General features: G+C 33.8%; 1 protein-coding gene and 2 long non-coding RNA genes across 8 annotated transcripts; all 3 read left to right on the plus strand.

Annotated features, from left to right (window-relative positions):
- Positions 1–680: 680 nt before the first annotated feature.
- On the plus strand, positions 681–20,533 carry LOC133704259 (UPF0481 protein At3g47200-like). 6 transcript variants are annotated; one of them, XM_062129082.1, is made up of 2 exons: positions 681–765; positions 19,115–20,533. In XM_062129082.1, the coding sequence occupies exon 2, from the start codon at positions 19,116–19,118 to the stop codon at positions 20,424–20,426; it is 1,311 nt and encodes a 436-aa protein (XP_061985066.1). In that variant the 5' UTR covers positions 681–765; position 19,115; the 3' UTR covers positions 20,427–20,533. The 6 variants fall into 6 exon arrangements, with proteins under 6 accessions (XP_061985066.1, XP_061985049.1, XP_061985041.1 ...); XM_062129065.1 differs by lacking the exon at positions 681–765 and adding an exon at positions 18,684–18,788 and having other exon boundaries at positions 19,039–20,533; XM_062129057.1 differs by lacking the exon at positions 681–765 and adding an exon at positions 18,703–18,788.
- Positions 957–3,803, plus strand: LOC133685229 (uncharacterized). The gene is made up of 2 exons (XR_009838693.1): positions 957–3,314; positions 3,411–3,803. It is a non-coding gene; the product is annotated as an uncharacterized LOC133685229 (long non-coding RNA).
- Positions 7,634–9,845, plus strand: LOC133682204 (uncharacterized). Its single transcript, XR_009836632.1, has 3 exons — positions 7,634–7,880; positions 8,783–8,854; positions 9,605–9,845. It is a non-coding gene; the product is annotated as an uncharacterized LOC133682204 (long non-coding RNA).
- Positions 20,534–20,980: the final 447 nt, after the last annotated feature.

The raw sequence follows: 20,980 nt of genomic DNA on the forward strand, positions 1-20,980 counted from the left end.
AAACAAAATCTGCATCATGTATATGCAACGACATGGCTTGAAAATCCTGAGTTTTCATTATGACAAATTTTGAGTTTAATTAAAATTATTTAGACCCAATGTCAGTCCATCGAAGATTCGTTGAAGGCAAGAATCGGACTTACCACTAATTTAAGCCAACTTGAAGCTTGCTTCACGACCAAAATTTGTTTATATTAGGACTTGAGAAGATGCATGGCATGTTTTAATTTGCAGACATGCCTTCGTTTCATAATCCCGCCCAATGGATTCTATGCATTATGATGCTGGAGGTTCTGATTAATTGGATATTGATTTATTTATTATATTCGAATCACATCAATAGAAATGAAATGTATTTGGATAAAGATAAATTACTGCAAGTTTATAATAATAATAAAAAAAAGCTTACAATTTATGATACAGGATGTTCTGATTAAATTAATTGGATATTGATTTATTATATTCAAATCACGTAAATAGTCTAACAAAAATATATTTGGACAAGATGAATGAGTCCAAGTCCAAGAAGGCTACTCTGTTTCCATCTAGTTATGTTAATAATAAAAGGAAAAATATGAGAGTCAGTACAGCTGTAGTCATCCCCACTTGATAATGTTGATTTGTTGTTTAGCTGCAAAAGTCTATATTGACGAAGACTTTGTGTAGAATAAGAACTGCTGGAGAAATGCAGGAACAGAAAATTCAAGAAGATTCTGATCAGAAACACTTCAGATCATAGTTTGTGAAAGAACCTAGAGCTACTGAGTGAGTTTTTTGTTTCTGCCAGCAGGCCGCTGAGTGTTTTTTCTATATATGTTTTGAAGCAAATCTAAGTATGTAAGTTGTAATTTTGAGAAGCTACGTATGTTGTAATAATTCAGATTCGATTCCTTCCCAAATGTTTTTGTGATTGTCTGACAAATTAAATGATTTGGTAATCTTGACTATAGAGATCACTCAATGAGTCACAGGACGGAGATTGCTGGAACATCAACTGATCAGCTGATGAACAAGGGAGATCATGGTTCGGTTGACACTAACAAGTTATTAGCGTCCATGCAAGAGGAGTTCAATAAATTGCGTCCTTTCTCCTATGAGTGTTCAATCTACAGGGTTCCTAAAAGACTACTCAAGTTAAATAGAAGAGCTTATACACCTCAAGTAGTCTCCATCGGCCCACTTCACCTCAAGTGGTCCGATGGAGACTAATCGCAGTGTAAGATTCAAATTTTTGGCCCAAACCCCAAGTCCAAGTCAGCTCAAACCCAACTAAAGTTAATATAGATATATAAGAAAAAGTTGCAAGAGAATTATTTTTCTCTCTTCCAAGTCTTATGGCCATCGTGACCCTCCCTCATCAAACCAAGAATTTTAGTTTTTAGATCTTGAGTTTTGGGTTCAAGAAAGATGGAAGTAGCAAGTAAGTGGTTCTCTATCGTATTACTTTCAATTATGGTTTGTTTATGGAAAGATTAAAGAAGAGATTAGGTTCTATAAGGATTTGAAGTTTATTTTGTTAAGATTAATTCATGATTATTATGGGTTTAATGTTAAGTGATTGATTTTGAGTATGTTGTTAAAAATAAAGATTCATGAGTTGATTTGTTTAAATTGATTTTTATGAGTTAAGAAATTCATTTCAACCTTACTGGAAAATCTGGACAGAATGGTCTTGAGGTTGAAGATAACAAAATTTTATTTTGGTCATTGATTTATGAAAATTCAGTTTAGTCCCTAAACTTTGGAAAAATTTTAAATTGAACCCTAAATGTATTTTGAGGTTCTAGATAGTGTTTTTATGAGGTTAAGGATAAGGAATCTTAGTTTGCTAATTGATTTAGAATATTTTCAGTTTGGTCCCTCAATTTCAGGGATTTACATTTTAGTCCCTAAACTTTTAAAAAACTACAGTTTGGTCCATGGTTTGTTCTGGATAGAATTGAGGATGGTTATGGGTGAAATTTCAGTATGATTATGCATTTACAGTTTGGTCTAGTTTTGGTAAAATTATATTTTTGTTATTTATATTATATGTTTTGGAAAATTATCGTTTTAGTCCCTAAACTTAGGAGACTAAACCTAGTTTTCTTTCATGCATTGGAATCTTTTATTTGTGTTATTTTGAGTATATTTCATATATTTTTTGTAGATTCTCCTAAAGATCCTCAATAGGTTTTTCGGATCTTTCATCTGATATTCCTTTTAATCTATATGTTTCTGGGTGAGTGGAATAATCTTTAATATACATATAATATAAATAAATATGTATGTTGATTATATAATGAGTATTATTAGTTAATCTCTTGAATATTTATATATGTTGTTCTATTTTTTGAGTACTCGTTTATTCTTAAATTTGCACTCGCATTCTGTTGAACTAAATTCTATTTGATATGATATACATTCTTTGATGATTATACAAATATCTATTATGCATTTATATAGGACTTGTTAGTAAATCCATGCTAACAGAGAGTAGTTAGCCTATGTGCACATAGTATTATGTATACCTAGCTGGTGAGAGAGGCATTGACTTGTGGCGACTGATCATCCCACAGTGTTTACCTTCGAGTGTCATCTGGTCACCTTCGGGTGTCATCTGATCTCTGAAATGTATTCCACTACTTTATGATAATATGTATATGTATATGTATATCAAGATAAATCGACTTGCAAACTATTAATATCTAAAATGTATATTAGATGTTGTTCTCTCACTGAGTTGGTTGAACTCACCTCTCATTCTTAATATTATTTCAGGTTCTTAGTTTCTGTTAGTAGGTGTACTTTGTTGAGTGTTCCTGCTTCTTTAGTTTGGTCGGAATGCCTTACTTGTTTTGTGAGGCTTTCCTATTAGTTTTGATTCGATCTCTTAGACGCTCCACTATTACTATGTTTTAATTAAGTTTGGAATTTTGACAATGTAATGAGTATTATGAATTATTGTTTTTGTTTTGATTACTGATGAGAAGTTTTGAACTATCATTTGATTTCATTAGTTTTGAATATTATAATATTTTTGAAAATTATGAAATGCTGTGTTTTTTTTAAAATAACTTGTTCTTTTAATATGTCCGTTTTGAGGCTTAGCGTAGGTGAGGTGTCCTTTCGACACTGCTACTGCGTTGCTAGTCATGAACTCGGGATTCGGGTTATGACACATGGTGTGTAGGCTTTTTCATTCAACAGACGCAGTTGAACAGGAACATGATTGATACAACCTTGGTCGGAAAAAAGGGGGCAATATTTTCATTTCTTCTCGCATACACTTTGCTAACTTTGTGGGATTCCAGCTTCAATTGTCTTCATACCAGGTTTGGTCCTCTAATCATCACCTTAGAAGATGTAGTATATTTGACTGGATGGTCCCCTGTTGGGATTGGTTTGATATCAGTTGTTTCTACCATCAGATAAAGAAAATTAATGCAGAACGGAAAGAGGAAGGCAGGCTACCAGTGCATGTGAAGTCTGGAGAGTCTTTTTAGAAGTTTGCTTTAGAGCTTCTTCGAAGTAATGATGTTAAGGCTATGGAGTTTGGGTTTCATTTAATTTGGAATTATAGATATCTAGTGGTTTGCAAAGGTGCGGTTATCAGTGAGAGCTGCTTTGGTCTAGCGATACTTTTCTTTGATCATAATGAACATTGTGCTGTTAAGGAAACTGTTGCGTGGTCGGTTAGTAACCCTTTGATCATAATGAACATTTTACCCCAACCTGTTTGTTTTGTAAGTTCTCTTGTGTTTTGGATTTCGTAAATGTTGGATGTTTGGTTGCTAACACATTAACAAGCTTTTATTTTTAAACACGTGATACAATAAGAATATGATAGTTTGAAATCATAATGAAAAAGACTAATATATTTATTAAACAAATATATAAACTTACAAATGATCAAATCATAATCTTGGCATGTATACTAATGTATAGGATTAAAAAAAAAAGAGTACTTAATTGTTGAAAAACTTTAAAATTAATCAAGTTATGCTATTATTAAAGATTAATTCTTTATCCTTTAAACTTTATTGCTCCTTACTCCTCTATGCTTTGGACACTAGTAAGCTGCTTTCTTATGGTGACTTCTACAGCCTTACCATGACTCCCATTAATTCATTCTCTTTTGCAATTGTAATGTTTGAAACATAAGATGGAGGACACGGCACCGAGCCATCAACGAAGTGAAAAACACCTTGACCAAGGAGATAGGGCTTCATCTGCATTCACTAATAGAGATAATTTATGTTTGTAAGTTTCAACGAAACAACTTGGTGGGTGTTTGAGAGAGCAATAATAGCCGGAGTTAGTCTTCCCATAATGTGCAGAGGAACGACAGAAACTTGCGAGAAGGAGTCATTGACTTGTTCTGAAAGGGAAGGTTGCTGCTGTGGAGGAAGAACACCACCGGCAGCTGTTTGTAGATGGCTGGCCGGTGGGGCCTCACCACCGGTGGTGAGGGAGAAATCGGCTACAACGATTGTAGAGTCCATATAGGAGAGGAGAGAAGGTCGGCTGCAAAGGGGAGATGGAGAGAAGAGTTCTAACGACAGAAAGCTCTGATACCAAGTTGAGAATAATTAGGAGGCTTAACCTATTAATTAGCCAACTTTCTCTATATATATGTATATGGCAATATACAATAGTAATGGTGGAGGGTACCACCCAAGAGTATGACTATAATATTTTCTATATAAGTACATTCTATAATACCCCGAATTTGAAGAAAGATGATGAACCAGCTAGACATGGTGTGTGTGTGTGTGTGTGTGTGTGTGTGTGTGTGTGTGTGTGTATTATGGTCTGTCTTGGCATGTGCAGAGGAAGAATTCTCAGTAACTCATTTTCTGGATCTCCTGACCTTAACTCATGGCAAAAACCAAGTGTTTTTACTGTTGTTGTCGCGGGGGGAGCGAGCTGACGCGACATCGTTCGGTGATGGTGGAGGCTTTTGTAGTGCCTCCTGTGTGAGGTGTTGTGTGTTTGAAATAGTTTTGGATTTAATCATGAAATTATGATTAATGTTTAGGAGTCGCCACCTAGTATTATGGTCACTAGGAACCTATGGTAAGCGAGAGTCTGAGTAAGGGACTGGTTGTGCAAGGGGAAGACGCATCACCCCTAGTGCACCCTCCCTAAGGTAAGCTGCATTGTTGTTTGATTGTTTTTTCTAAGTCGGGTTTCTATTCGTTGTTCTTTTCTAAGGCTCAAGGCAGATCTCTCTTTATGAGAAAATCTATACCTTATTGGGTTAAATCTTAACCGCTCTAAAGTCTGAATTTTAATATCGTATTTATTTACACCTTGTATCTTTAATACCTGAGGGTGTACTTTATCGTGTAATTTTACACCACACAAATATTAAAGTCTACATCTAACCCTAGAAAAAAAGATTGCAAAAAGATTTTTGACATGTTGGCCAAATCTTAATGGATAATCATAAACTGGTTACGATATCCATTTGGGGATTAAAAAAAATGAAAAAGGATGCAAATTTGTTTTTTGTTTATGAAAATATGCTTGGAAAAAATTTAGGATTTGGTCGTATGCATGAAAATAATTTTTTTTAAAGGGAAAATTAATTTAAATGTTTTTGAGATTTTTTAAAAAATGTTTTGAATTTTTTTTTGAAATATTTAGGAGAAAACCAGGTATTTTAATACCAGATTTGTATTTTACAGTGTAAATATACAACCTAATATTATGCAAAATTGATAGAAAAATATTTGAGAAAATCAAAAATTTTGAAATGATTTTTTTGAAATTTTTTTGGAATTTGATTTTTAAAAAATAAGGGCCGAGCCTTGCCACTTGGGTGGGCCATAACTGGCTCATCCCAAAACATGGGCTAATTAATTAGCTGTTGCATGCAGAAATGAATTCTTCATGCAACAACCACGACGAGGAGGAAAGGGGCGAAGCAGAGAGGAGGAAGTTGCCTGGCATGGGGGTCTCGGTCGTGATGAGGTGGTTCGGCCGGTGGCTCAAGAGGCGTCGGATGAGGTGACGGTGGCCAGAGTCGGCTGTGGGAGGAAGAAGAAAAAAGTTGCAGAGGAGAGAGAAATGCTGGAAGGAGAAGAGGGAGATAGTCACGATGGTTGCTTACTGGCCGGTTGGCTTCCTATGGTGGAGCCCGTGTTCGTGATGGTGTATAGACTGGGTTTGTTGCTATTCTTGCCGGAGAAGGCAGCTCTGGCAGAGGTGGAAAGAGCTGCAGAAGGCTGACGGGGAAAGAAGGAAAATGGGAACAGGGGGGAGGCTGGTTTTTTATTATTTTTGGACCCGATTTTCTCCTCTCTCAGGCCATCAAATCCACCTATATTTATAGGCGGTGGAAGACGACAATCTCATCTACATAAGGAAAAACTTTCAGCCCTTGATTCGGTTGGGAAGGATCCCAACCGTTGGCTCACAGTAGGCATCCTGAGTTGTCAATTCTGCAGAAAAGGCTGACTGAGTTTGCCTGTTTAGGCCGGCACCGATGGGCTGTCATTCAGACTGAACTATTCACATGGAGCTGTAGAGGAACTGCAGAGGATCATTTTTGTGCAAGTTTGGTTAAATTTGGTGGATGTTATGTGCATTAAATGCACCTAAAAATAGGTAATCGGACCAGCTTTAACCGTGTAGAAGAAGAAGATAATGAATAGTGACCAGACGATCTCTGTTTTTTTTTTTTATACTCAAAATGGCACCATTTTCGATTAAATTAGGGATTTTTAATGAATTTCAATGTAGTCCTCCATCTGTACATTGTTTTCAATTGAACTCCTAATTGACCCTAAACTTTTAACTTAATGCAATTAAGCCCCTGATGAATTTCAATTGCAGCCCCGTATTTATGCACCTTTTGCAATTTGGTCCTTGGTCTCAGATTTTGTCAATTTAACCTCTAATTGACCATTAAACTTTTGATTTCTTCAATTTCACCCCCGGTTTTTGTCAATTAAGCCCCTATCGTTTGGTGCCTTTTGCAGATTGGTCCTTGGCTGCAAATTTCTTCAATTTAGCCCTTAATTGACCCTAAACTTTCAATTTTCTTGCAATTTGGCCCCTGATTTCCATCAATTAACTTGGAAAAAATTAAATTTGGTCTCTTGAAATTTCAATCTTCTCAATTAAGCCCAAATTAGGCTCCCAAACTTAATTTTTCACCAATTAAACCCCAAATAAAATTAATTTGACCCATTTAAAGTATAATTAAGTCCTTGCACTTAATTAAATCCTTTAATTAGACCCAAATTAATTCTTAAACATAATTAAAATTCAATTTGGCCCATGATTAAATCAAATTGGCCTATTAAAAATTTAATTATGTCCTTGGACTTAATTTTTATGCAAATTCATCCAATAATCATTTAATTTTGACTTTGAATTTGTATTTTTCTCCATTTTCGGGCATAATAGGGTACAATTAGGCCTTGAATTTCCGCCAAAAATTACAGCTTAATTTTTTTTCTATTTTTGTAGTCCTTGATCTACTTTCTCCATATTGCTAGCTTTTATTTAATTTTTTTATTTTTATTTTGAAAAAAAAATTTGAAAGAATAACCCAGAATTAGGTTATGACAGTTGTAATAAATAATTCTAAAGTTGGTGAAGCACCTAACCTGTCTGTATTAGCAGTGATTATGTGATGTTTTGAAATAAGATGAGTAGGTAAAAGGCCATAAAGCCCTTGAAGGCAAAAAATGAGTATAAATGAATAAGGGGTATTGTAGTAATTGAATAAAGAGTTGATAAATATAAATAGAAAAGAAAATAGAAGAAGAGAGCTGTGTTTTAAGAGTGAAAACTGACGGGAGAAGAGAAGAAAAGGGGAGGAAGAAGAAGAGAAAAGAGGGAAAGATAAGGAAAGGAGAAGCGAATTGGAGGAAATAAGTTTAAAGGTAAGATTATGTATAAATGAGTGTTCTTTAAGCTTTAAGTTCTGTCTTGATAAATGTTAGGGTTTTGAATATTGTGTTTTGAGTTTGATTGATGAATTAATTGGAATGTTATGGGTTGATTGTTGTGGGTAATTGGTTAATTAGTTGATTGTGAGAGATTGGAGGTAAAGATGATGATTTTGAGTTATGATTTTGTTTGAATGGTGAAATTGTGTTAGAAATCAGGAGATGACAGTAGGTAATCTGTAAAATTCTGGGTTTGAGGTTGAAGATGATGAAAATCCAATTTGGTCCCTCAATTTGTGAAAATTACAGTTTAGTCCCTAAACCTTGGGAAAATTATAATTTGACCCCTAAATGTATTTTGAGTTCTGGACAGTGTTATTATGAGATTAAGGATGATTAATCTCAGTTTGATAATTGATTTGGAATATTTTCAGTTTGGTCCCTCAAATTATGAAAATTACAGTTTAGTCCCCAAACTTTGGGAACATTACAGATTGGTCCCTGGGGCATAAATTGAGGTTATGAACAGAACTGAGGATGATTTAAGGGCAAAATTCCAGTATAATTAGGAATATATGATATTTTCAGTTAGGTCCTCCAATTTGACAAATTACGATTTGACCCCTAAAATTTTGATAAAATCACAGTTTGGCTCTTGGGGAATAATTCGAGATTCTGGACAAAGATAAGGATGAATTATGGATAAATTTCAGTATGGTTATGTATTTACAGTTTGGTCCAGTTTTGGTAAAATTACGTTTTGATCCCTGTTTTGGATAATTGTTGTTTTAGTCCCTAAACCTAGGAGACTAAACCTGGTTTTCATTTATGCATTGGAATCTTTTATTTGTGTTGCTTTGAGTTGCTTTTGAGTATATTTCATATATTTATTGTAGGTTTTCCTAACGATCCTCAATAGGTTTTTCGGGTCTTTCATCTAACATTCCTTTTAGTTCTATATTTTCCGGGTGAGTGGGATAATCTTTAATATGCATATATGATAAGTAAATATGTATGTTGATTATACAATGAGTACAACTAGTTAATTTCTTGAATATTTATCTATGTTGCTTATTTTCCGAGTACTCATTTATTCTTGAATTTGCATTCGCAATCTGTCGAACTAGATTCTATTTGATATGATATACATTTCTCTGATGATTCTATAAATATATATTATGCCTTGATATCGGACTTCGCAATCTGTCGAACTAGATTCTATTTGATATGATATACGTTTTTCTGATGATTCTGTAAATATCTATTATGCCTTGATATCGGACTTGTCAGTAACTCCATGCTAACGGAGAGTAGTTAGCCTATGTGCACATAGTATTCTGTATACCTAGCTGGTGAGAGAGGCATCAGCCTGTGGTGACTGATCATCCCATAGTGGTCACCTTCGGGTGTCATCTGGTCACCTTCGGGTGTCATCTGGTCTGGTCACCTTCGGGTGTCATCTGATCTCTGACATGTATTCCACAACTTTATAATAATATGTTTAGTATGTATATGTATATGTATATGTATATGTATATGAGGATAAATTTCCACTACGTTATGATAATATGTTTAGTATGTATATGTATATGTATATGTATATGTATATGTATATCAAGATAAATCATCTTGCAACTATTAATATCTGAAATGTATATTAAATATTATTCCCTCACTGAGTTGGTTGAACTCACCCCTCATTTTTAATATTATTTCAGGTTCTTAGTTTCTGATAGCAGGTGAACCTTGTTGAGTGTTCCTGCTTCTTCAGTTTTGGGTCGGTATGCCTTGCTTATCTTTCAAGGCTGTTTGATTCGATGTCTTAGGCGCTCCACTATTACCTTGTTTTAACTAAGTTTGGATTTTTGACAATGTAATGAGTATTATGGACTATTGTTTTTGTTTTAATTACTGATGAGGAGTTTTAAACTATCTTTTGGTTTCATCAGTTTTTAATAATATAATATTTCTGAAGATTATGAAATGCTGCGTATTTTTGAATAAATTATTTTTTTAATATGTCTGTTTTGAGGCTTAGCGTGGGTGGGGTGTCCTTCCGGCACCGCTCCTGCGTTGCCGGTCATGGACCCGGGATTCGGGTCATGACAGATTAAGACACACCTAATGTGCCTTCAAGATATGTTCTTTGTTTTTGTTGATGTTCCTAACCTGTCTGACATGAATCGCAACCTTCCAGAGCTCATAGAGTCTAAAGAGTCTTCCCAACTAAAGCTTAAGCAACTTAGTTTGATGCTGTCAGGCAACAGATTGATCAAGAAAAGAAGGCCTTAAGTGGATTATCAAAGGAGCTGACCAACTTGCATGCAAAGACGGAGTTTGCCTCTGCTGCTCAATTGATTGACAACCAAGTCTCTATTTAGAATTTGATTTTAATATTTATAAGAATCTCTTTCGAACTTGGTTATCTATGGTCTTAACTATCTTATATCTTGTGAACAATGGGTTCACATGATATATTATACTAGAATACTTTAGAATGTTGGGGAAATTTCTCCCACATTTGCGCATACATGCTGGACAGATTGGCGGACTGATTTGTGGCAGCAGGACTTGGATTCCGAGCAGCCTTAAGTTGCTTCCGGCGGTCCAAGTACTAGTCAGGAAAGCTATTTTTTTAAGCAATTATCCTCCTTACGTCAACTTTTCTTACAATAGGAGCATATTATTCCGAACGTTTCAGTTGATCCATTAACAGACGCCATAGATATCATGGCAACAACAGGATCTACAAGGGCGCCAGATGGAGAAGAACCACCCAACATTATGATTTGACATTTGAATGTAACCAAAGGGTTCATCAAGACCTGGTAGGGGTTAGATGAGTTACTGAGAAGGTAACCAAAGGCTTCAACATTATGATTTTACTTTTGATCCTTTAACAGACGCCTTAGATTCGAAACACAGCCAAAAATGGGGGGACAAGCTCTCTTTCAAAAAACCCAGCCAACGTTCCAGACAAACACAATTCCTTCACACAAACACAGAAAACAACCTGATCTTCCATATAAGCCATATCACCCCCAGCCTCAGCTACCATCCATCACCTTAAACACTCAGACTTTAACAAACTACCCTGGTTTTCACCTACTATGTTACTTTGAAAACTTCCCAAGTTGGGTCGATTACCATAAGCTCAAAGACCGTTTCAGAAAACAGGGCAAAGTTATTAAGTTGTTTGTTTCCTGGAAAACAAATCAAGCAGGAAAGCATTTTGGCTTTGTTACCATCCTCTCGAATCTGTCAGACAAAACTCTGCTAGAATGTTTAAATGACATATGGTTTGATTTCTACAAACTGAGAGTTGATGTGGCTAAGCACAGAAGAAAAGATGAAGTGATGAAACAGAAACCAGTGGGAACAGGGAAACAAATATCCAAGCACAACAACAAAGCCAAGGCCCCCATCCGTGTAAGAGACAACCGAAGCTATCTTGAGGCAGTAAGATCAGGGAATCAAGTGCATCAAGCGTCTGATAATGCCACACCACGTCCTCATAACTTCATCTCTTTCAACACTACAGATGAGGAAATTCTATGGTTAAGAAAAAGTCTTATAGGCAAGATATCTCAAGGAGTAGATTATGCACAAATCAGACATGGATTAATTCAGCTAGGCATCGGCTTCTCTGCTGTCCGTTTCTTGGGGGGTTCCCAGGCAAGCGTAAGCTTTGATGGTGAGAAATCTATGCAACAAGCCATGCAGAAAGGTATGGAATGCTGGAAGATCTTCCTTGATGAAGTTCGCCCGTGGACGGAAGAAGATGTGACAGAGAGCCGTCTAGCATGGATCTCCATCTCTCATTTGCCTATCTCTGGCTGGAGCCTGAGAGTATCTCAAATCTCCTCATGAACCATGGACGGGTGATAGGTTTTGACAAGACCAACCTAAAAATCTCTGAACTTCATAGCGTGGAAATCGTTAGGTTAGAAAATAATATAAATTATATCTTGAAACTTCACCTAATAGCTTAAACTTTTGGATTGAAATAATTTTTTGACATAATATCAGAGCATTAATGACCAAATGGTCATGAGTTCGAATCTCACCATCTCTTTTATTTGATAAAAATTAAATATAAAATAATATGAGTTTGTGCAAGTTTTGAGCTTTTACTTTAGGGGGAGTGTCAGAGAATAATATAAATTATATCCTGAAACCTCATCTAACAACTTAAACTTTTGGATTGAGATGCTTCTTTGATACCTTATAAATACTCACTTGCCGAGATCCACCATTCCATAGATTTCATGCTAAACTCCAAGTTAGTACACATACAGCTGGATTAGATTGACCCTTGAGATATCCAGAGGCAAAAGGAATTTCATACTCCATGGCAGAATTTCAAACCACATTACTTCAGGGAGAAGATGCTGACAGTGACTCAGATTATGAAGTGTCCACTGACCTGGCTTTTGACTTGGCAGGAGATAACAACATTTGCAGGTTGGCTATTGCTGATAAGAATTTTTGAGCTGATGACAAGGCACACACGCTGGAGGAAAGGAAGCACAGCCCCCATGGAACATATGATGTTAAAACCTATATTTGAAAATACATGCTAACATATATTTTTAAATTTTTGTTGTATGAAAATACAATATGATTTTTTTTTTAAAACAATATATATAACTTTTTACAACATTTTAGAGATAACTCGAATATTTTAATACCAGATTTGTATCATTACAATATAAAAATACAAATCAATATTAATTAAAATGATATAAAAAAATACATGCCAAAAATCACAAATTTTTTTTAAAGGATTTATGGGATTTTTTTTTAAATATACAATATATAACATTATTGGGTTTGGCCCAAAATGAAACTGGGTTGGGACTGACCCCAAACCTATACCAACTTCTTTCTACAAGGCTGGACTCAACCCAGCTACGTGGGCTGGGCTGATGGTCCAGCCCCAAACAACCAATGGACTGGTTAATTAGTGTGCTTGTACAAGATAAACGTGTCCATGTCCAAAAAGATAACTCTTCCATCTAGTTACGTGAATAATAAAAGAAGGAAAATATGAGAGTCAGTTAATGCATCTTGAGAATTACAATGAAAAGGAAAGATGAGAGGTAATTCATCAAGTTAAGAGGATTGAAAATTATAAATGAGAGTATTTGAGAGTCCTTATCCTTCTTAATTTTATCCCTCGTATCGAATAAAAGATGCAACATATTAGAACAAAAAAGTAATAAAAGATGGACATAAAGATTTCTTGTTTGTTGGAGAGAAGATCATTTGCTCGTGCTTTATTACTAGTCGGATAATTTATTTTGAACATAAAAGTATAAATGTTTAGAGGTTGCTAAAGGTTTTTTTTTTAACAGAAAAAATTAAATATAAGAGCTGACTCGATGGAGTTGATGAGTTCAAAAATAACCTGAATGATCAGTAAAAGTATAGTTTCACTATAAAAAATCAAGACAATATTTTTTTCAAAAAAAAATTGAAATAACAATATATTGGATTGACATGTATCTAACTTGTCAAATCTACAACTCTGGTCATGAGACCATGATAACTCCATAAAAAAAAAATCGAAACAAACTATGAAACCAAATCATCAATTAACTCAATGTTTAAGGATGAAATTCAAAAAAATATCCAATTAAAAAAAGATCTAAAAAAAGTTCTAAGTTAACCCGAGTTTACTTACCAAACTAAAAACTCAAGTCACGAGATTAGGATAACTTTATAGAAAAAATTAAAACAAATTATGAGATCTAATTTTCAATCAATCCAATGTTGAAATTTAAAAAATAAATCAATTTAAAAAATGACACAATTCAACTTGGATTACCAATCAAACCCGCGACTTGAATCACGAGACTAGGATAACCTCATAGAAAACAAATAAAAAAAATAGAAAGACTAATTCCTAATAAATAAAATATTGAAGGATGAAATTATAAAAAGTCAATTAGAAAGAGGAAACAACCTAAATCAACTGAATTAACCCGCCAAACCCATGACTTGGGTCATGAGGCTCTAATAACCTCATAGAAAGTAAATCTAAATAAAATTACGAAGGTTAATCCTTAACAAACTAAATATTAAAAAATAAAATTACAATTAAAAAAAAAACAGGTTAAATCATTAAATCCATGACTTGGGTCATCAAGGATAGAGGTAAAGGGTGGCAGCCCCTACAAATTCTTCCCTAATGTCTCCCCCCGTGAAAAATCATAAATTTTAGCCTTTAAATTAATAAATTTTAACATTTAGCTCCTCTAAAAGTTTTTTTTTTTTAATTTTCCCCCATAAACCTAATGTCCTGGCTCTGCCTTATGGGTCATAGAAAGTAAAATGAAATAAATCACGAAACTTAATTTTTAATAAAATAAATATTAAAAATTAAAAAAATATATTATTAAAATGAATAGTAATTTGTGGGTGCTGCAGAGTAAAAGTATCATTTTTTTAGTATTTTACTAATAAAGAATTCATGTCCATCGCAGAAATATCATATAACATTCTTAAACTCTCCATCAAGCATAGTCAGTGTAAAAGATTAAACACGCGCGCGCGCATATATTTATGTTTTGAAGCAAATCTAAGTATGCAAGTTGTAATTTAGAGAAGCTATGTATGTTGAAATAATTCAGATTCGATTCCTTCCAAATATTTTTGTGATTGTCTGACAGTATTTTGTGTGATATTTTCATTTCCTTTTTACATTTGTGTTGGAATTTGTTTACGCATCCGTATTAATTAAGTGATTTGGTAATTTTGACATGAGAGATCACTCAATGAGACACAGGACGGAGATTGGTGGAACATCAACTGATCAGCTGATGAACAAGGGAGATCATGGTTCGGTTAACACTAACAAGTTAGCAACGTCCATGCAAGAGGAGTTCAATAAATTGCGTCCTTTCTCGGATGAGTGTTCAATCTACAGGGTTCCTAAAAGGCTACTCAAGTTAAATACAAGAGCTTATACACCTCAAGTAGTCTCCATCGGCCCACTTCATCATGGAAAAAAGAGCTACAAGAAATGGAAGAGCATAAGAAAATGTACCTTCAAGATTTTCTTAAATTCAGCGAGGTAAGCCTTGAGGATTTTATTGCATTTATTACAGAGAAGGAAACTAGATTGCGAAACTGTTATGCAGAAACCTTTGAAAAGCTTAGCAGTGAAAAATTTGTGAAAATGATGCTTCTCGATTGCTCCTTCGTCATTATGGTCTTACTGAGGAGCTGCTTCGGAAATATTGGCTTCGGATCTATTGGATGCAGAAATGACCGTATATTCGGTAAACCTTGGATGATCAATGATGTATCCAGGGACATGTGCTTGCTTGAAAATCAGCTTCCATTCTTCATTCTAGAAGACTTGATTAAGCTATCCAAAATATGGTGCCCTATTTCCTTGAAGGAGCTTACCTTTGTATTCTTAACACAGAGATGGCCTTCATGGGTGCCACACGACAATTTGGAGGAAATCAAGTTCTGTGAAGCTTTCTTTTGCTTCTGTAATTCTGAAACTTTTCTTACATTGTGTTCTGCCTGTTTCAGTGTCTTCCATAAACATAATTTTTGTTTTGCTACATGTTTCACCATATATTTTTTAAAAAAATTATTTTTTTTGAATTTATTTTTTCAATATTGAGCTAGCTGATAATCTAGCGTTGGCTTTCCCCCGATGTTTTTTTAATTCTTTTTCTTTTTCTTTTTTTTCCAAAATTGTCATTTTCTACATATTTTCTTTTTTTTTTATTTTGTTTTTTTCAGAATTATTTTTGTTGATTTTATTTTTTTACTATTAAGCTGGTTGAAAATTTAGTTTTTTTTTGTTTTTTTCTTTAAAACACTGTAGCTTTCCCCACGTGTTTTTTTTCTGTTTTTTTTTTACATGTTTTTTTTTCATTTATTTTACACAAAATTGACTCTCTTTTTTCCAAATAGTCTTTGCCGGTTTTTTTTTATATATTGAGTTGGTTGAGAACTTAGCTTTGTAACTTTTTTCAAAAAACAAAAAAAAACACTATGGATTACTACAATATTAGCTTTTTTTTTCCTTTTAATTTTATTTAATGAATTTTTTTTTGTTTGATTTAGTTTGTTAGTGTTAAAATTTTTTTAATTTAGTTATCAGATTTTCATTATACGAATCTCAGATTTGACGAGTTATTTTTTCCATGTAGTTTTGTTTGTTAAAGTTAATTTTCTTTCTATTTAATTATCAGACTTTCATACTTTCATGACATGTATCATGAGCTTGACGAGTTAACTTGATTTGATGGGTTAACCCGTCATTTTTTTTCTATTTAGTTATCAAACTTTCATGACGGGAATCCCAGGTTTTTCGGGATAACCTGGTTTAAAGGGTTAACCCAATTAATTCATTTTTTTTCCTTTTTCTTCATTAGGTTTTTTCCTTCCTGTTTTTTAATTAATCTATTTAATTATCATACTTTTATGACACGACCTTATAGCCAAACCCACATCCAATATTCTTGGGTCCGGTGGTGTAGCCAGGCTCACTTGAACTTGGGTCATGCAAGTTTAATTTTATTATAAATATTACTCTTAGGTCAGGTATCGCAGCCACACCTAAGATTCTTGGGTATAGCTTTGCAGAACAACCCAAAATTTTTATTTTTTTATATTTTTAATATTTTTTATACAAAAAAATGACCCCCGGCATCGCGCGGGTCATGTATCTAGTTAATGTTGATTTGGGGTCTGGCTCTAAATTGACGAAGACTTAATTTATGTTTTTGAAAAATATTTTTGAAAAAAATTAATTTTTTATTTTATTTTATTTATTTTAAATTAATATATTTTTAGTATTTTTATATTATTTTGATGTATTAATTTTAAAAATAATTTTTTAAAAATAAAAAAAAATATTAATATGTATTTTAATACAAAAAATTATTTAAAAAATAACATCACTACCGAAGAAGAAGTGATGGTGAATTGGAAATTAGAGCTATGTAATAATTCAGACAACAGCTGGAACAACCCCCACTTATTGTTTGTGGTCCAGCTGGAAGACTCTAAAAGTTGACGAAGACTTTTAGAAATTAAGGCCCCGTTTGTTTGCAGGAAAGTAGTTTTCTTTTGGAAAGTGAATTCCGGGGAAAGTGAATTCCTGGAAAGTGAATTTCGGGAAAGTATTTTCCGATGTTTGGTAGTGTAATGGAAAATAAGTTGGAAAACACTTTCCAGTGTTTGGTTATGTTATGGAAAATGAGCTGGAAAATAACTTATTAATGTTTTATTTTTTCAAGTTTATTAAAATAATGAGGAACAAATCTTACAAATTAAAAAGTTGAATGAGAATGAAATTGAAAAAAAATATAATTTCATAAATTATCTCAAATAAAATAAATAATAATCAAAATAATAGAGATCAAATCTAAAAAATTAAAAAAAATGAAAGGTGAAGAAATTAAAATAATAATAATAAACATTTTATAAATTATTTCAAATAAAATAAGTAAAAATCAAAAGAATGAGGACCAAATTTGATAGATAAAAAATTTCAATAAAAAAATAATAAGAAAAAAGCAAATAGCAATTATAAAAATAAGGACCAAAATTAATATAAAAATTAAATTTTAAGAGATGAAATTAAAAAATAAATATTCAAAACAAATTATATATAACAATCAAAAGTTTGAGGATTAAATTTGATATAATTAGCAAATAATGACATTTCTAAATTTTTCACAACTTCCGGAAAGTGTTTTCCGCCCAAATTTTTCAGGAAAACACTTTCCTGAAAACCAAGCCAAATTTTCCTTTGACTGGAAAGTGTTTTCCGTTGACCAACTTTTCCAATAGCAAACAAACACAAGAAAGTTTGGAAAGTGGTTTCCCGGAAACCACTTTCCGGAAAACAAACACAGCCAAAAGGGAAAACACTTTCCTAGAAATCAAACCAAATTTTTCTTTGACTGGAAAGTGTTTTCCGTTGACCGAAAAGTGTTTTCGTTGACCAGAAAGTGTTTTCCGTTGACCGGAAAGTGTTTTCCGTTGACCAACTTTCCTAATGAAAAACAAACACAGGAAAGTTTGGAAAGTGGTTTCCCGGAAAATGAATTCCGGGAAACAAACATGGCCTAATTCATTCACTTTTATATAGCTAGGATTTTATTAAAAATTATTTTTAAGATTTTCTTTTAAACGTGATTAAAATAAAGGTAACATTCTAATTCATTAATTCATCAATCCAGATGCAAAACATCAATCCAGATGCAAAACATCAATTAATTCATCAATCCAGATGCAAAACATCAATTAAGAGCGAAAAGTATCTGAAAAGATCCAGCCCATAATTCTTTTAGCATGCGCAATCTTATTCTCAATCATGTGCTAAATAATATAATTTGAGAAGTCTATCCACGTTTTTTTTTTTTATTCTAACATCTGATCAATTGAGATTTGCGTAACGGGATGGAGACTGTTGGGGGGCCACAACTGAGAAGGCCACAACTGAGAAGATGAGGAGGAATAATATAATCATGTTTCGCTTTACATTGACAAAAAAAATTATTTTTAATAAAATTATTTTAAAAAAATATTATTTATCATAATACTACATATAACTTTTTTTAAAAAAATGTTTTTGAAATCATATTTTTTTAAAATTTAATTTTTTTTATTTTTTAAAATTATTTTAATGTGCTGAACTAAGAAATTATTTTTAAAAATAAAAAAGATATTATTTTAATATATAACAGGTGTAGTCAACCCCACTTGATAATAATATTGATTTGTCGTTTAGCTGCAAAAGTCTACATTGACGAAGACTTTGTGTAGAATAAGAACTGATGGAGAAATGCAGAAGCAGAACATTCAAGAAGATTCTGATCAGAAACACTTCAGACCATAGTTTGTGAAAAAACCTAGAGCTACTGAGTGAGTTTTTTGTTTCTGCCAGAAGGCCGCTGAGTGTTTTCTCTATATATGTTTTCAAGCAAATCTAAGTATGCAAGTTGTAGTTTAGAGAAGCTACGTATGCTGTAATAATTCAGATTTGATTCCTTCCAAATATTTTTGTGAATGTTTGACAATATTTTGTGTGATATTTTCATTTCCTCTTTACATTTGTGTTGGAATTTGTTTAAGCATCCGTATTAATTAAATGATTTGGTAATCTTGACTGTAGAGATCATTTCAATGATTGATCTGATGATTCTCTGTGATTCCGGCAAACATCTGATCAATTGAGATTTGCGTCACAGGATGGAGATTGTTGGAACATCAACTGAGCAGATTAAAAGGAATGATCATGTTTCGCTTGACATTGACAAATTAACAGCGTCTGTGCAAGAGGAGTTGAAAACCTTGCATGCCTTCTCTAATACGTGTTCCATCTACAGAGTTCCTAAAAGACTACGCGACTCGAAGGAATATGCCTACAAGCCTCAACTAGTCTCCATTGGGCCCATTCACCATGGAAAAGAAGAGCTGAAAGAAATGGAAGCGCATAAAAAAATATACCTGCAAGAGTTTCTTAATCTGAGTGAGTTAAGTGTCAAGGAATGTATTGCAGCTGTTGCAGAGAAGGAGACAAGTTTGCGCAACTGTTATGCAGATAATTTTGAAAATATTAGTACAGAGGACTTTGTGAAAATGATGTTGCTAGATAGCTCCTTCATCATTATGGTCTTCCTGAAACAGCTTGGCCCTTGCTTCCGAATAAACAACGACCGTATATTCGATAAATCGTGGATGATAGAAGACATAAAGATGGACACGTGCTTGCTTGAAAATCAGATTCCGTTCTTCATTCTTGACGACTTGGTTAAGCTTTCCAAAAGACAGGGCGGATGTTCCATGATTGAGCTTACTCGTGATTTCTTATCAAGCACATTTGGGGATTCATGGGTGCCAAAGGACATTTTGAAGCAAATCAAATCCTCTGAAGTAGAGCATTTTGTTGACTTTCTAAGAAAGTGTCAGCGGCCAGCAGAGCGGACAAAGCCACAGCCTCAGCCTCTTGAAACTCGAACCACACCGAGTGCAATGGAGCTCCATCATTCTGGAGTCAAGTTTAAGTTGGGGTCCAAGGAAAAAATATTTGACATGAACTTTGATTATCATAAAGGGATACTGGAAATACCACCACTATTTTTAGAGGATGATACAGAGAAGTTATTTAGAAACCTCCACGCCTTTGAGCAATGCCATAGCAGAGTTGGATACGTAAGTGACTATATAGCTACCATCAAAGACCTTGTTCGTGGTTCCAATGATGTAGAAATACTTGCTAAGAAAGGAATTATACATAATTGGCTCAGTGATAATGATGCAGTTATGAGTGTTCTCCATGATCTTGACAGAGGAAATAAGGTCTCCCTTGACAATTTTTACTATACGGATGTCGTTGAAGATCTGAACAAGTACTGCAGAAAGCGGAGGCACAAATGGATTGCGGCCTTGAAACATAATTATTTCCATAATCCATGGGTTTCCATCTCTGTTGTTGCAGCTGGGGTTCTTCTAATACTCACTGTCATACAAGCAGTGTGTTCTGTCATTCAAGTGAAATAGGTTCTACCCTTTCGATCGTGTCCTACAAATTAAAGTGTGTTCTGTTTGCGTTTCCTGTGAGATTGCTATAATGTACTTCATTAAATGATCTGTGCTAGTTTCTTCCACGTCTTGTTTTCTCTGGAAAATGGTTTGTATCAATCAACATGCTATCAATTAGTCTGAAAAGGATCATGTAATGAATGGCATAGAAGTGACTTTTCAGTATTGAAATAACTTAGTTTTAAGCATGGTTGTCAGATCTTGCCCATTGGAATAGATTCGGGCCTTAATCTTAAGCCTTAATAGGCTTCTGTAAAACAATCTAAGCAAAATTTGAGTACGGTCATGCATTCCGTTTGTGCTGCTGGTATCTAATAATAGGTACTCTTGCACCTTTGTACATAAAAATCAAATCATTTCTTCAGAAATAGCATTGTAACACATAGTGTTAACCTTACAGAAATTCATTATTCGAAACAGTAATCATTACAATGAACAGGCTAACTGATAATTAGAAGCTTAACATTGATTAGCAAGGGAGGAGTACACAGCAATCAGAAGTCTATGGGAAA

The sequence above is a fragment of the Populus nigra genome, chromosome 1, assembly GCF_951802175.1.
Source record: "Populus nigra chromosome 1, ddPopNigr1.1, whole genome shotgun sequence".
NCBI classification, from domain to species: domain Eukaryota; kingdom Viridiplantae; phylum Streptophyta; class Magnoliopsida; order Malpighiales; family Salicaceae; genus Populus; species Populus nigra.